Raw genomic sequence first — 15,111 nt, 5'->3', positions numbered from 1 at the left:
TATTCACAGCAGCGTTATGGAAAAATATCAAAGCACGAATATTAATTATATATATTTTTCAATTTTCCAAAAATTGGAGCAGGTGAAAAAATTCGACAGCTACCGTTCAAGGCTTGCTAAGGTTCTGACTTATCATTATAATATCAAATTATCTTCAGATGAAATTTTTGTATGAGATTATTATATCACATGAAGAAAACAAAGTTTTCCACTCACATTGAATACCAGTTTGATACGAGAAGTTAATTTTCATTAATGATTTTTTATTTGAAAAGTGCTCATTCTGCCTGAAATTATTATCTTCGACACTTCACTAACTCGTAAAACGTAGTTCAATGGCGTGCCGTTTATTTCGTTTCCACCGTGAAGTGTATTCGAGAATCAGGCCCTTAGGGTGCTCATACACTGTTTGACCGAAGCCAAATATTTGACTCTTTTTGACAGATAAAATTTGGTCAACGTGTACTGATCAAATATATTGTACACAAAACACGACAAGCAAATATTCAATTATTGGATGCCTAAAATATTTTTTCAGTCTGTTCTTCGAACCTGTCGGTACATTGTTATATTTCAGTTGATTTTTTTTCCATGTTCGGTGTTTGATATTGTTTACTACTGTTGAAAATTGAAGAGTGGCAAACAAAATAGTGTTTGTACAAATATCAAATCAAACTTTATCTGTCAAAAAATATCAAATATTTGACCTCCGGGCAAACAGTGTACGGCCACCTTTAGTCATTAGATTTATTTGCTACAAAGAACGTAATCTGTCTTGATTTAAATTGATATTTGTAAATTGTTTCACTCATTTACTAGTTTAATCAATTATTTAATCAATACACACAAATGATAGCAAAACAAATGAATGACAGTGGCGATATCGTAGCCAATGAGTCACATCCGATGTGTGATTATTGAAAAAAACACACAAATGATTACTAAATCAACCTAGCAACCTAAGTCAACCTAGTAGGTGATATCACCTACTTTTTTTCCATCGCCATCCAAAATAAGAACATTTCTATTAGGTGTGCCGGTAGATTTCTCCGGTTTTACAACAGATGGCGTAACATGATTATTATTCCAGTGAATCAAATTTCCAGACATTCGTTGGAAAGCTACTGTCATTGCGCGTATTTTTCAGTACATGTCAAAAAGTTGAAGCGTAAACAACATAGTTTTTTGCGACTTCGAATATGTCGAAGTTCGTACCAACGAAAGTGTTTTTGCGGGGAATGTTACTTCATTACTTCAATATGAAGAAAAGAGCTGCGGAAAGTCATCGCATTTTGGTGGAAGTTTATGGAGACCTTGCTCCAACTGAGCGTACGTGTCAGACGTGGTATGCACGGTTTAAAAGTGGTAATTACTAGGAAAACGAAGAACGTTCCGGATCACCAAAAAAATTTGAAGATGGAGAATTGGAAGCTTTACTCGATCAAGATCCATCACAAACGCAACAAGAACTTACAGATACACTTGGAGTAGCTCAGAAAAACATATCCAATCGTTTAAAAGCAATGGGAATGATCCGAAAGATAGGACATTAGGTGCCGTATGAATTGAAGCCACAAGACGTCGAACGCCGTTTTTTCACGTGCGAACAACTGCTCCAACGGCATAAAAGAAAGGGTTTTTGTGCATCGAATCGTTACTGGCGATGAAAAGTGGGTCCATTACGACAATCCTAAACGGCGGGCAACGTGAATCCGTGAATTGCCAGAAAGATGGGAAAAAGTTGTGACTAGCGATGGGCAATATTCATATATTAAATATTAAATATGTAACCATTTTTGCAGGATAAAGCATTAATTTTTGAAAAAAAAACGAAGAAACTTATCGGTACTCCTATTATAAAAAAACCATCAAAAAGTAATCCTGGTCAACCTTACTAGCTAGAGGGTCTCCATAGCCACATTGGTTGCGCGTTCGCTTAGTAAATGATCGATCGTGAGTTCAAAACTCAGAGCCCTCATTTACCATCTTTGTGTTGTAACAGAATAACTATGCCCACGCAACAATCATCAGCGATGCAGATCGATCAACGGTCGAAATAAGATCGATTCATCCATAGCTTTGCTCTGCAAGACACATCGGGCTGCTGTTCTAATAATAACTCAACAATGATCAATCAACTGTCTCCACTGTCCGGTGGTCTAACTGGATAATGGAAGATCAGAAGGAATACTCTTACGTTTAATTGGCTACTGTGTAAATGTACCATATGCAAAATGGTATAGAAGGGCCTAAAAATGGCCACAGTGTAATGTACTAATTATAGATATGATAAACATGTGACATGTACACGATTAAAATTCGTCTCTGTTACAGCTAAAATGCTAATGAGCCTAAAATAAACAAATGGGATAAAAAAACCTTACTAGCTAGTTTTTCTGTGCTTGAATATTGCTGTTGTTTTTATAGATTGTAAGTGATTGTCTCGCTGGAAGACCATTATGACAGATCTGTTAAGGTTCGAACGCTGTAACCTAACCTGAACGAAGTAAGAAGCGTTCAGAGATAGAAATACTTGAAACCAAGTGATATTTTAGTGATAAATCCCTTTCTGCTGTCGCTTTTTAAATAAACTTTATCGTTTTTGTAATAATTTACAAGCAAAATTTTGAAATGAATATAGTTGTTCTTTTGGTAACAGAAATTGAATATAAAGTTGCGCTTACCTGTTACTGTGTTGAGTACTATTGAATGTGGGAGAACCAGGCGCATAACCAGTAGATCTCGAAATACTGGACCGTAAATACTCTACAATTTGTAGGTAGTGGTTAGGGATGATTCAAAACAAAATGTTATATTATCATACCTTGCTGGCCAGGGGGAATGTACTCCTCGTGTGTCTGATCGCCATTTTTATCAATTTTTAACACATAATCAGATTTTTTCCAAATGGATGTGCTAGTTTTGCTAGAAGCACTGTACAGTGAATGTGCTCTGGGAGGCACTTCTGGAGGCGTAGGATTTATTGGTGGCACATCAGGAATATCTGAAATTTTGATTGGTTGGTAGATTCAGTTATGTAACCGGATTGATCAAAGAGAGCTCATTCATTAAGCATATCAATACGAATAGTTGTGGATACCGCAAGTGTTCAACCCTACCTTACGGTGAATATTTGTGACATCCACAATTACGAACAAATCACAAGAAAATTGAAACAAACCTGATTCCATCACGTAATATCGTGGTTCATTTGGCATTGTTCGGATGGATGAAGTTTCCCTAGCTGTTCTATCGCGTTCAATGTTATTGCTAACCGAAGAAATTGTACTACTCGAGGAAGTTAACATACACGGTCCAGTGGATGCTGATCGTCGATCCAACGTGTTCTTCCTATGTGATTGTGACGTTCTAGTCAATGTGTTGTTCGAGGCTAGCATGCTTCTGGCAGACATGAACGTTGGATCATCTGAAAAAATATCCAAATATGATCAATTTGTCATATACTGCTTTTTAATAACTATTTATAGATTTTGATTTATAACAGCTCGGTGCATAGGGTAGATTTTAGTAACTATCTTCGTTTATAAGACTGGCTTCAGAACGTTGATTATTTTGATCAGGCATAAAACCAAAATAGGGGTGTTTCATAACCATAAGGCCAGACATGAACTTATTATTGTTTTACAAAAATAACAACAATTTCGCATGGATTACAACAAGTAAAAATACGTAGGTCTTGCTCTGTATCTCAATCAGTTCAAATAGGCTATTTGGCATGCTTCCAACAAAGTTGCGGCTTGTGAAAATACGTAGCTGGTTCCATGCAGGTGAACCGGAAACGGGTGCATAGGGATTTTAAGCAAGTATGTTCTTCCGTGGATCAAAGAGTAGTACGATTAGAAGCCAAATTTTGTATTTCACCAAGATGGAACACACCTCGAACCGCACTCGGGAGTGGTTGCAGGAACATCCGCCGTTCAGGACAAAGGATATGTGGTGGATGGTGTCAAGGCCTGTTCTAAACGCCACCCGAGTACAGCAAGCCTCAGGCAAACTTCGACCCGTACTTGGAGATAAATGAATCCAGGCTACATTATTAGAAACTGCCGGGCGCTCCGGAATAGTCTGGAGGCCTTTATTGCAGCGAGTGAAAACTCGATCGATAATTAATATGCAACCTCATATATAACTGGTTCTAATCCAGTCTGTTATTGGATTATGAAATAATAAAAACAAGTAATTTTCCATTGCAGTTCTGCTTATTCTTCATAATTTGTGAAGTGTTATTAATATTAATACGCATTATTAATACGTAGAACATAAATTGCGCTATCGCGCATTCGAGGGTAGTATGGAATATGTTAACGAAATACACAGAAAGTGGATGCCCCAACTAGATAACTGTTCTCTAACAACATTTACTTAAATATGTGAACAGTGTTGAATATTCGATGCAATATTTACCATTTTTTGAAGGATCCTGAGCGGTGATTTCTATGTTGTTGTCTGTTGTATAATATAATGGCCGAGAATAATGATTTGATGATTTTGGAATATGCGTGGTGATTTGTAAGTCGAGCATTCCACGTCTTTCACTTTCGGTTGGATATTCTGATCTGTTGTCTGGGTGAAAGAATTACGAATAAAGTATTATTTGTACAGTATGTTTGCTATTACTTACAACACGTAACGTTTTGATTTTGCGCTATCAACTGCACCAAATTATCCTCGGTAAATTCATCGTCACTACTATCATATGCGTGAACATCCTGCCAATTTGTTTGCTTGTCGAAACTCAATCCTCGACTGCTTTTCAGCGATTCAGTTTTTTCGCACATCGCTTGAATGTAAACCTAATATTAAATTCACATCCTTGAGATGTCTTCATATCATAAAATACCCAGCAGTGTGACCTGGAAAACAATATAGTGCTTGCAATATATGATTGTATATGATTTGAATGTAATATAATATTATGTATAGTTAAAATTTGAAGAACTTCGTGGGTGTAGTTTAAGGACTTGGCATATATATGAGCAAGTACTGGACTGCCGTACTACGCATAGTTGTCCCATGTTCCAAAAACAGCAACTGACGTTTTTTATAAACGGTAAACTATTGTTTGATGAAATGTGAAAAGCTTTCCTCACTGAATCAATCATGCTTGATTACAGGTTCAAAAATTCATGGTGGGACAGTTATGCCTAGAACATCAACATGCGACAATTGAACTTGATCTTGTTTTTTTGAATACTGTGAACAAACAATAAGTTTGTTGTGTGTTTTCCAAATGATTATGCGTGAAAACATCGTTTTATGAAGAAGAGAGTGATCTGTAACACCTTTGCAGAATATAAATGTTATTGTTATTAGGCATTCACTGATAAGGTGTACACTTGTTCTGTAAAATTATTTCTTTATTTGTTTATGAATTAGTTTGTTCCTTCAAACCAGAAATGAGTAGCCTGCTGCAAGCGTGATTTAAAATTCTTGTACCTGAACCAGTGTCACCATCGTATGACTGTTCATGGAGACGTATGTGCTGTGTCATTAATGAACATCATAAAATGAACAGTCAAACAACCGTCGAACTGAAAATGTCATATGACATTTCGGCTTTTTTTCGTCCTATACATTTGATATCCATCGCCCCGTAATAAACAACAGTGTTCACGGGGAACGCTCACCGCTGAAAACGTTCATTCAACACATTCGCACTTTATCAAGTGCTTATTTTATACCCCTATCGGGGAGAGTTCAACGGTTGCTTTGATATAGCAATCCGTCTGAATACCATCCATCGTGTATAGATGTGTGAGTGAGCAGGTGGATGTATATGTGCAGCTACGCTTGAATGCAGAATAAAGGGAGAAAAAGAATGCACACCATTGCAGTTTTAATGTCAAATGACATTAAAACTACAGTCATATTAGCCGAAATTGAGGGATGGTTATGAGCACGAATGGTAGAATGGAAATAGCATATTTTCATCGCTCTTCTGGGTACGGTCGACAGAAAGAGAAAACATAAAAACGTTCAATTGATAGTCGTGTTTGCGGCCGTGCGTTTATTTCTGATGTGACTGTTAGAACCGAGCAATGCATTCTTGGTTACATTCGCAATACATATTGAGCCGTAACTCTTGAGCAAGGGCAGTATGTGATGGTTGAGAGAAATGTCGACTGTTTACAACACTGACCTGAACCGATTCATGTATTATGGATCCACAAAAAATACATGGTGGGACAGTTATGCTTGGAATATCAACATGAGACAGTTGAGCTTGATGTTGTTTTTTCAAAGTCTGGTAACAAACAATAACTTTTTTTTGTGTTTTTCCGGAAGATTAGGCATAAAAACGTCATTTTATAAAGAAAAGTGAAAATTGTCAAAAAGTAATATGGGACAACTATGCGTAGAACGGCAGTAGAGCAAGCTTGAAATTCAGTGCAGTGCGAAGTTCAATATGGGAAAATAAAATAAAGTAAAGTCTTGCGATGGACTGAACATAAAATTACATGTTTCAACGATTTTTAAAATAAAGCATAATTTTCTCGGAAAACCAGTGAGTCTTAATAGTAGATCTTGCACGGCGAACGCTTTTTCAAGAAATGTGTTTTCCAAGCCAAATCTGGTAAAAACTTCACAGGGGTTTTGTTTCATGCATCAAAACACAGATACATGGAAGAAAACCCATGGCTGTCTATCCCATGGAGAATTTGTTAGCAAAACCGTTGAGTCACAGTGGAATAAATTTTTTGCAAGAAAGCTGCTCAAAATTCATTTTTATGTACGTTTCGTCGTCTATACTACATGGGCTGAAAAGTATCGGGATTTTAAACGAAAACAATCGTTTTCAGGGCAAAGCTGTATTTATTCCTCAACATAGTTTCCTTCGAGGACAATACACTCGATATAGCAAGTTCCCAACATTTCGATTCCCTTTGTGTGGTACTAAGTACGTCTAAGTCTTCGAGATATGCTTGTCAGCCACTCTGCAGACTGCCTATTGGACTCAGGAGTGTGGTAATGCATCCACGTTTCATCCATTGTCACAAAACGTCGAAAGAAGTCCACTCGATTACGCTTCAACGACGCAAAACCGGCTGTTGAATCATCAACGCGCCGCTGTTTTTGGTCGACGGTCAGCAAATGCGGAATCCATAGCGAGGATAGCTTTTTCATGTCCTAAATTTCGTGCAAAATGTATCCCACTCGTTCATTGGAAATGCCTACGGTCTCAGCTAACTCGTGTAACTTCACTTTACGATCCTTCAAAACGAGTCGATGCACTTGTTTCACGATTTCTAGATTCATAGCTTCTATGACTTTCCAGAGCGAGGTGCACCTACGGTGCACATTTTAAATTCACTGAACCGCCGATAAACTGTTGTTCTTGAAGGAACAGAAGTGGAATAACATTTCGTCAACCACTGCATTGATTGTTCAGGAGTTTTTCCCATAAAAAAAGTTTGATTAAAATACGATATTCCTCTTTTTACAATTTTTATACGAATGCTCAGGTAGTGACACTTCGGAATGTTTACTTAGTGGTACAAAATTGATCAGGGTTGATAACCGCATTGTAAAGTTATCAGAGCAGGAACGAGAAAGTCATAAAAAAGATAGAAGAAATGATCGCGAAAATCGCAAAAAATTCCAAAATCAATTGTAAATACCGCGCTCAAACGTTACCGGGAAACATTGGACCGACATCCAACAAACCGAGCAAAGCAAGCAAGTTAAGCACATGACCCAAAACTTTGAACGTAGAAAATCAGGACAATCCGAAATAATCCTGGGATCTCTGGTTTGACGAGAAGGTTCACTGCGTTGCACAGTACAGTTCGGTGAAGCTGTATGCGAGAAGGATTTCAGTAGCTCGGACCATGCGCCAGCAAACATCACAACAGGATGCTGAGACAGAACTTGACTGCCAAAAACCGTGCAAGGAAACTGTACGACCAAATTCTGACCAAGTATAACGGATTTATTTTGATTCATTCATTTACAATTCATTTACAATGAAGAGATTGAATCATATTCACAACATTGTTCCGCCAATAAACCCTGTCAATAACTACAGTACGAAGTGCCTGTTGGAAGTTTCCGCCTTCATCAAGAAGTATCACGGTATAATATGAAGAAATTTGCCTCGTATTCAATTGGAAATGAGTTTTGGCTTCTTCCAGCAGTTTCTCCGTCATCATGACTCACCTGTCATTCGGGCGTTTAGTTACTATTTCACTCCACGACTCGACTATCTCATTTAATTCTTCCCCGTCAAATGGACTTCATTGCATATTGAAGTGACTACCCCCAAAATTAATTCTTTTCTCTCTCTCATGTATCACGTTCTGTTCTGTTTCTCAAATTCTGCAATCAGTCAATATACCAACTTTTTCGGTTTATATTAAAAAGTTCCGCTCCGATGTCATCTTCTCCAATTGATTTGTTTTTCTTCAGCTGTGAACTCCAGGTGTGAAAGAATTCGCACTGGAAGAAAGTACTAGTGCGGCCATATTCTTGGAGGTGACGAAATCGATAAGTCATTTATTAACTGTTGTGCGCAACTCCGCCTGCGAATGACGGATCTCAATAATAGCATGTCCGAATAAGAACCTGAAATTATTGAGAAACCAGAGCAGTGGGTCCAAAGCCCCAGAAAAAGAGGATGGTTGTAATAACTGTTATCCATGGTTATTATGGAAAGGAAGTAATGGATAAACCCCTAAACCAAGGTGTGAAGCGACCCGTGCCGAGGGATGAATGGTAGGGGGGGTTTTAAACCTTGCCGTTAACGGAGCCTGTGGAGCACCAGGGCACCCTCCACAGTATCGTCTGCCCTTGCTGCATTAAGCCGGTCACTGATGCAGTGGACCTTCTTTACCGCGAGACTCTTGGGACTTCTATGAATAATCCACATCCAAATGAACAAAACGAGCGGTCGAAAATAACGCAGAACACTAAGGTTCTGCAAATAAATCTCCATCACGCTGAAGCAGCGTCTAGCGTGCTGTCTAGGAGGTTTATTGAAGACGTTATGGATTTAGCTTTAATTCAAGAGCCTTGGGTCCACAAAGGAAGAATACTTGGTATTCATACTGGTTCATGCAAGTTATTCTACGACGACAAGCATGACTCCCCAAGAACTGCTGTTCTAGTAAAAGCAAATATTAAATGCTTTCCTATAACAGAGTTCATTCAAAGGGACATCGTCGCGATCAGAGTTGAGATACCAACCGCCAAGGGAAGATCCGACATAATAATTGCGTCGGCTAATTTCCCTGGTGACGTACCTGAGGCACCTCCTCAAGAGGTTGCGGCGTTCGTAAATTATTGCAGAGAAATCAAAAAAGACTTCATCATCGGCTGTGATGCCAACGCTCATCACACTTTGTGGGGTAGTACTGACATAAACAGTCGAGGTGACTGTCTTTTAGAATATCTCTCTTCAAACAACATTGACATTGCCAATATAGGCAATGAACCAACGTTTATAAACGCTATCAGACAAGAAGTCCTGGACCTAACACTGTGCAGTCCGGTAATTTCTTCGAAAATACACAACTGGCACGTTTCGGAAGAGGCGTCTTTGTCTGATCACAGACACATTATCTTCGAATGGGATGGTGGCTTGACAGTACAGAGAGAATATCGTGACCCAAGAAAAACCAACTGGGAACGATATTCACTTGAACTAGAGTCAGAAACTCTTAACACAAGAATAAGGTCGATTCAACAGCTCGAATCAACTTCAAAAGAATTAAATGATACGATAGTTTCTGTCTACAACAGTAATTGTTCACTTAAGAGAGTTTCTTCGACAAGAAACGTTTCATGGTGGAACAAAAGGCACGAGCGGCTACGTAAAACAGCGCGGAAGCTGTTCAACAGAGCTAAAATTAATTCGGAATGGTCTCAATATAGGAGTGCCCTAACCGAATATAACAGAGAACTAAGACGATCTAAACGAAAATCTTGGGTAAATAACTGCGAAAGCATTGAAAGTACCCCAGTCGTTGCAAGACTAAGCACGACTCTTGCAAAAGACCACTCGAACGGGCTAGGTTCCCTCAAAAAGGACGACGGTTCGTTCACAAAATCTCCCTCAGAAGTATTAGACTTACCGAAGTATTATATGAATACATAAAGTCTGTATTCATGTCCAAATGCCCTTTATCTAAATACCAGTTTGCCTATCAATCAGGCAAATCCACAGTCACAGCGTTACACACGCTTGTGACTAAAATTGAAAAATCTCTTTCGTCAAAAGAAACTGCATTATGTGCGTTTCTTGATATCGAAGGGGCTTTTGACAATGCTTCTTATGTATCAATGGCACAGGCTATGAGAAGAAGACATTTCGATAACTGCATAGTCGAATGGATCAAAGGCATGCTCACAAATAGACAAATCACCTCGGAGCCGTAAAATTCGACGATGTGATATCGAGCAGGATGCAGATGGCCTTAAACCTTACACAATCATGGTGTATCAAAGAAGGTCTGAGCATAAATCCCTCAAAAACAACAATTGTTCCTTTCACCAAAAAGAAGAAACTGCATTTGCAGACTCTATATCTTGGAGGAGAGGAAATAAAATTCAGCGTTTCAGTGAAATATCTAGGCGTAATCCTAGACGCTAAACTAAACTGGAACGCACACTTAGATGCAATTATCAGTAAGGCCAACATTGCCCTATGGGCATGTTCTAAAATGATAGGCAGAACATGGGGCCTTAGACCAAAAATGGTTATGTGGGTCTATACAGCAATTGTTCGGCCTAGGATAACCTATGCCTCATTAGTATGGTGGTCAAAGACTAAGGAGACTGTAGCTACAAAAAAGCTAAACAAACTCCAACGACTGGCATGCGTTGCTGTAACAGGAGCAATGCGAAGCACACCCTCAAAGGCATTGGAGGCTATCCTTCACTTGTTACCTTTGGGTCAACATGTTCAGCTGGATGCTAATAGAAGCGCTCTAAAGCTAAAAAGATATAAAAAAATATTAGACGGGGACAAAACTGGTCACTTGAGCATCCTGAATCTCTTACCCGTTGGACCAACCTCAGAGATGAACAGCGATTGGATGGAACCAAGGACCAATTATGACATTCCATACAGAGTGATCGAACTTTCTCGTTCAGTATGGGATGAGAGTGGTCCCGATGTTCGTAATGGTTCAATCCTGTTCTATACCGATGGGTCGAAAATGGGTAACAGAACAGGTGCTGGAGTGTATGGTCCCAGAATAAAAAATTCTGTAGCTATGGGGAACTGGCCAACAGTTTTCCAGGCAGAAGTAGCTGCAATAATAGAATGTATAAATGTCTGCCTTAAAAGAAATTATAGACATGCTAACATTTGCATCTTCTCAGACAGTCAAGCAGCACTTAAAGCCCTCAATGATTTCAAGTGCTATTCAAAAATTGTCTGGGAATGCATTTGCCTTTTACGACAACTGTGTCAGAGAAGTTCGGTACAACTGTACTGGATTCCTGGCCATTGCGGTATAGAGGGAAATGAACAAGCAGATGAACTCGCAAAACGCGGCTCAAGCTCACCCTTCACTGGTCCAGGACCATTCTGTGGAATTTCTGAATGTGTGTTGAAGAGTGAGCTGAAGAAATGGGAAGACCGGGAAGTAATGGCCAACTGGATGGCTGTACAACTCAACCAGTCAAAAAAATTTATCACGCCGAGTATTAAAATTACTCAACAATTGCTGAGTCTTAATAAGATAGACTTCAGCACATTCACTGGTCTTATAACAGGACACTGTCCGAGTAAATACCATCTCAAAAACATAGGTTTAGTGCAAGATGATATTTGTCGCTTTTGTAATGCCGAATGCGAAACCTCGGAACATTTGCTCTGCAAATGCGGAGCACTAACAAGACGCAGACTTCAACACCTTGATAAGGCTATTCTGGAGCCCAAGGAAGTTTGGTCTGTGTCGCCGATCAGGACTATAAATTTTATCAAACAGATTATTCCTGATTGGCACCTATCTCGCTATAGTTTTCAGTCTACTTCTTCATCAATAAGCAGTAGATAAGCTTGAAGCGTAGTACAAAAAATGGGACATACCACAATAGTTCAAACTAATGGACGCTGTGGTTCACACCCAACAAGGGAAAAAAAATTGTTGTGCGCTGTACATACCATTTATCGGTTTGTACTCCTTCTCTTTACTCATGCAGCGCCCCTTTATAAATAATTTAATATTACATTGCCAACTAGAATGTAAAGATGAATCCAATAAGCATTTTCAAATAAGAATGTCGGAATTTCCCATACGAATAGAAAATTCCATGAATCATAGAAATATAAGTAGAGTAGGTAGTAAAATAGGCTAACTCTACCTTAGAGTTCAGTCGGTAGAAATTAGGATAGGTTAGGTTTCGTTAGGATGATTCAGAAAAATAAAAGGGAGTCAATCATCAGCCAGGGAGGCGGACGGTAGTATCTCCTGGAGTAGAAAATCCAGAAAGTGTTTTATTCATAACTAAAAGACAGTGCCCTAGGCCGCCCGGCCAGGTTCGTTCATTGTGGTGACAGCGGTGGCCGCTGTTCAAGTGGGAACAGCGGCCAACCCACGGCTAACTTGGTGAAAAAGTTAAGGAAAAAATGTGACTGTGACTAATGTGAACATCAAAACGTTGATTTTGACGTTAAAAACAAAAAAATGTGTGAAAAAATCTGATTGTGCTTATTAATGAGAATTCAAAACGTTAATTTTTACACCATAACAGTTCGATCACATCTTGAAATAGACATATAGTAGTGCATCAATAACATTTGTGTTCTTGCCAATCGGAAGAAATCGAGCCAGCAGGAAGGGCTATACCAATATGGCTCACCAACACGCGGTGAGTGTGCAAGAACAGCAGCAACCGGAATAGCAAATCCCAGCCAAAAATAAATCGTCGGTATACATCAACAGAAGGAAATAATAGCCACTGGTGTAGTGAAATAGTTAAACGTGCAAAGTTGATATGGTTTCTTAATTCGAGATGATACCCAAGAAGATGTATGAACGAATACATCAGTCTGTAATTGCTCGAAACAATTCGAATAAAGCCGTCCGTTCAGTTAAAGTTGGTGAAGTTGTTGAGTTCGACGTTGTCATTGGAGAAAAAGGTCTATGAAGCAGCCAACGTGACTAATGCGCTATCGGGATGCCAATATTGGAAGTAGGCGAAATTTTGACAGGATTCTGGATAAGGGGACCACAAAAAGCATCAATTCCGGTAACACTAATTATATATAAAACTATTTTTAACACTTTTCCGTTTGAAACGCTCTTTCATTATTTGAATAATAAGTTATGACGAATGTGTTTTTTGTGAATCGCTAGCAACAAATTAGAATAATGAACTCAACTCTAATCAATTGACACTGAAAATAAAAACATTAAACAACAATTCAAAATTCAGGAGACAGATTAGGTTTTCAGAATTGATCTCCTCATAAAAGATTTGCGAGAAAATACGCGAAACAGATAAATTTAGTGCATTTTTGTATATGTAACAGCTATGATAACGAAAAAAATATACAAATCCATACTCATGATGCAAATGAGTTCCAAATCCATCTACGGCAATTTAATATACCAATGAGTGTGTTACACTTGACGAAAGAATCTGTGTTTTTTGCGAAGCAGAATTATTAGTTCGTACATTTACAATGCTTGAAGGTAACAATGGATGAGTAAGATACTCAGGTCGCCAGTGTGGAAATTAAGTAATTCATTGATAACTTCATAGACCACAATTAGTCAAGAAGCTCCATTATCTTTTATTCGAAATCCGCTGGAAGTAATATCACATTTAAATTTAGTTCACGCTGTATTTTTTTAATCCAACTTTTGCATTACACATTTTCTGTTACAACTACTTTAGTCCTGTTGATAGTTGCTGGATCTTTTACGATGAACATTGCATCTAGCAATATTGTTTTGCTTCGATTCAGTAAGAACTGCTCATTCTTTTTGGAAAACCTATCATATCTCCCATACTTTAATAGTATGCACGGGGAAACATGGGACTGTGCTTATCGACATTTCAAACATGTGTGATTTTCTTTTCCACAAACACATTTCGATGTGGGATTTCAAATAATTGCAAAAGGTTGAGCCATATATGTCTACAGCCAATTTATAACAAGAATGTGTCCATCAATCGCAATATTAGCTTTTGAATGTACCGAAGGGCTGGAAAACCAGGAATTCATTCCTGTAAGGACTTGTATGCCTCAATACTTGCTGAAAAGTTCATAAGTAACTTTAAATGTGGGTCATAGAGATATTATCGAATTAGAAAAAAATAAAACAAAACAAAGTATCAAAGAAAAATAATAGGAGAGGAATTCATACCCTCCAAAAATATATGTTAAAAATAAAATGAAGGATCAAAGAATGCAAAAATTAGGGATATCAATGAAAAGGAGGGAAAATATGTCGATAAAGTAGATAAAAAAAATAATCATATTGCGCAAAGAATTTTTTATGAAGCTGAGAAAGCTCAAAATAATGGTCGATAAGACTTTTTGGGGGAACTTTGAGGAGAAATGGCCATTTTTAATTTCTATTTAGAATTGCGGAGCTACAGAGTTAAAGTTAATAATTTGTTCAAGGAAATATTTCGATTTGGACCTTACTCCTGACACCAAAAAAAAAAAAAAAAAAAACTGTCCATGCTTAATATATAACTATCCATGCATAACATTTAAGAAAATGGGAAAGTTGGTTGATGAATCAATTTGGAAAACATACTATGAGCATAACATAATCAATATTGATAATAACACAAACATGTGAGTTCCATGATTAGTTTCAGTTTTCTTATCAATTCAAAGCAAAAGGCGAGTATGACCATTAATATTGAAAACAAATAACTAAATAAATAAAAATTGATGGAGTTTTTGATACGAAAAATCACGAATTCGAGTTTTTATGGCATTTTTTTAATTGTTTTTTATGGCAGTTTAGATACAAATAATTCGCTTATTCAAGAATCGATACTTTTTAAATTTTTACTCCTATACGTTCATTCTTTACGTCATCTTTGTAATTACAATCGATTTTTTTGTCCATTTACCATTTTCATGGACAACAGATGTTGCATTCGGCGGTGAAACAAAAT

At 37.9% G+C, this 15,111-nt stretch overlaps 1 protein-coding gene across 4 annotated transcripts in view; it reads right to left on the bottom strand.

Moving 5' to 3' along the window:
* The window catches only part of LOC129762448 (teneurin-a), a 305,694-nt gene that overhangs the window by 274,227 nt on the left and 16,356 nt on the right, over positions 1 to 15,111 (bottom strand). For 2 of the 4 annotated variants that reach the window (XM_055760685.1, XM_055760686.1), the window contains 5 exons: positions 4,643 to 4,874; positions 4,426 to 4,584; positions 3,182 to 3,427; positions 2,825 to 3,004; positions 2,685 to 2,766 (listed from right to left, as the gene is read on the bottom strand). In XM_055760685.1, the coding sequence (XP_055616660.1) occupies positions 2,685 to 2,766; positions 2,825 to 3,004; positions 3,182 to 3,427; positions 4,426 to 4,584; positions 4,643 to 4,799 (824 nt within the window). In that variant the 5' untranslated portion in view covers positions 4,800 to 4,874. The remainder of the gene's footprint in view (positions 1 to 2,684; positions 2,767 to 2,824; positions 3,005 to 3,181; positions 3,428 to 4,425; positions 4,585 to 4,642; positions 4,875 to 15,111) is intronic. The other 2 variants (XM_055760687.1, XM_055760688.1) reach the window with 2 other exon arrangements.

Source organism: Toxorhynchites rutilus, chromosome 1 (genome assembly GCF_029784135.1).
Source record: "Toxorhynchites rutilus septentrionalis strain SRP chromosome 1, ASM2978413v1, whole genome shotgun sequence".
In the NCBI taxonomy this organism is placed as follows: Eukaryota; Metazoa; Arthropoda; class Insecta; order Diptera; family Culicidae; genus Toxorhynchites; species Toxorhynchites rutilus.
This window is presented reverse-complemented; position numbering and strand designations above follow the sequence as displayed.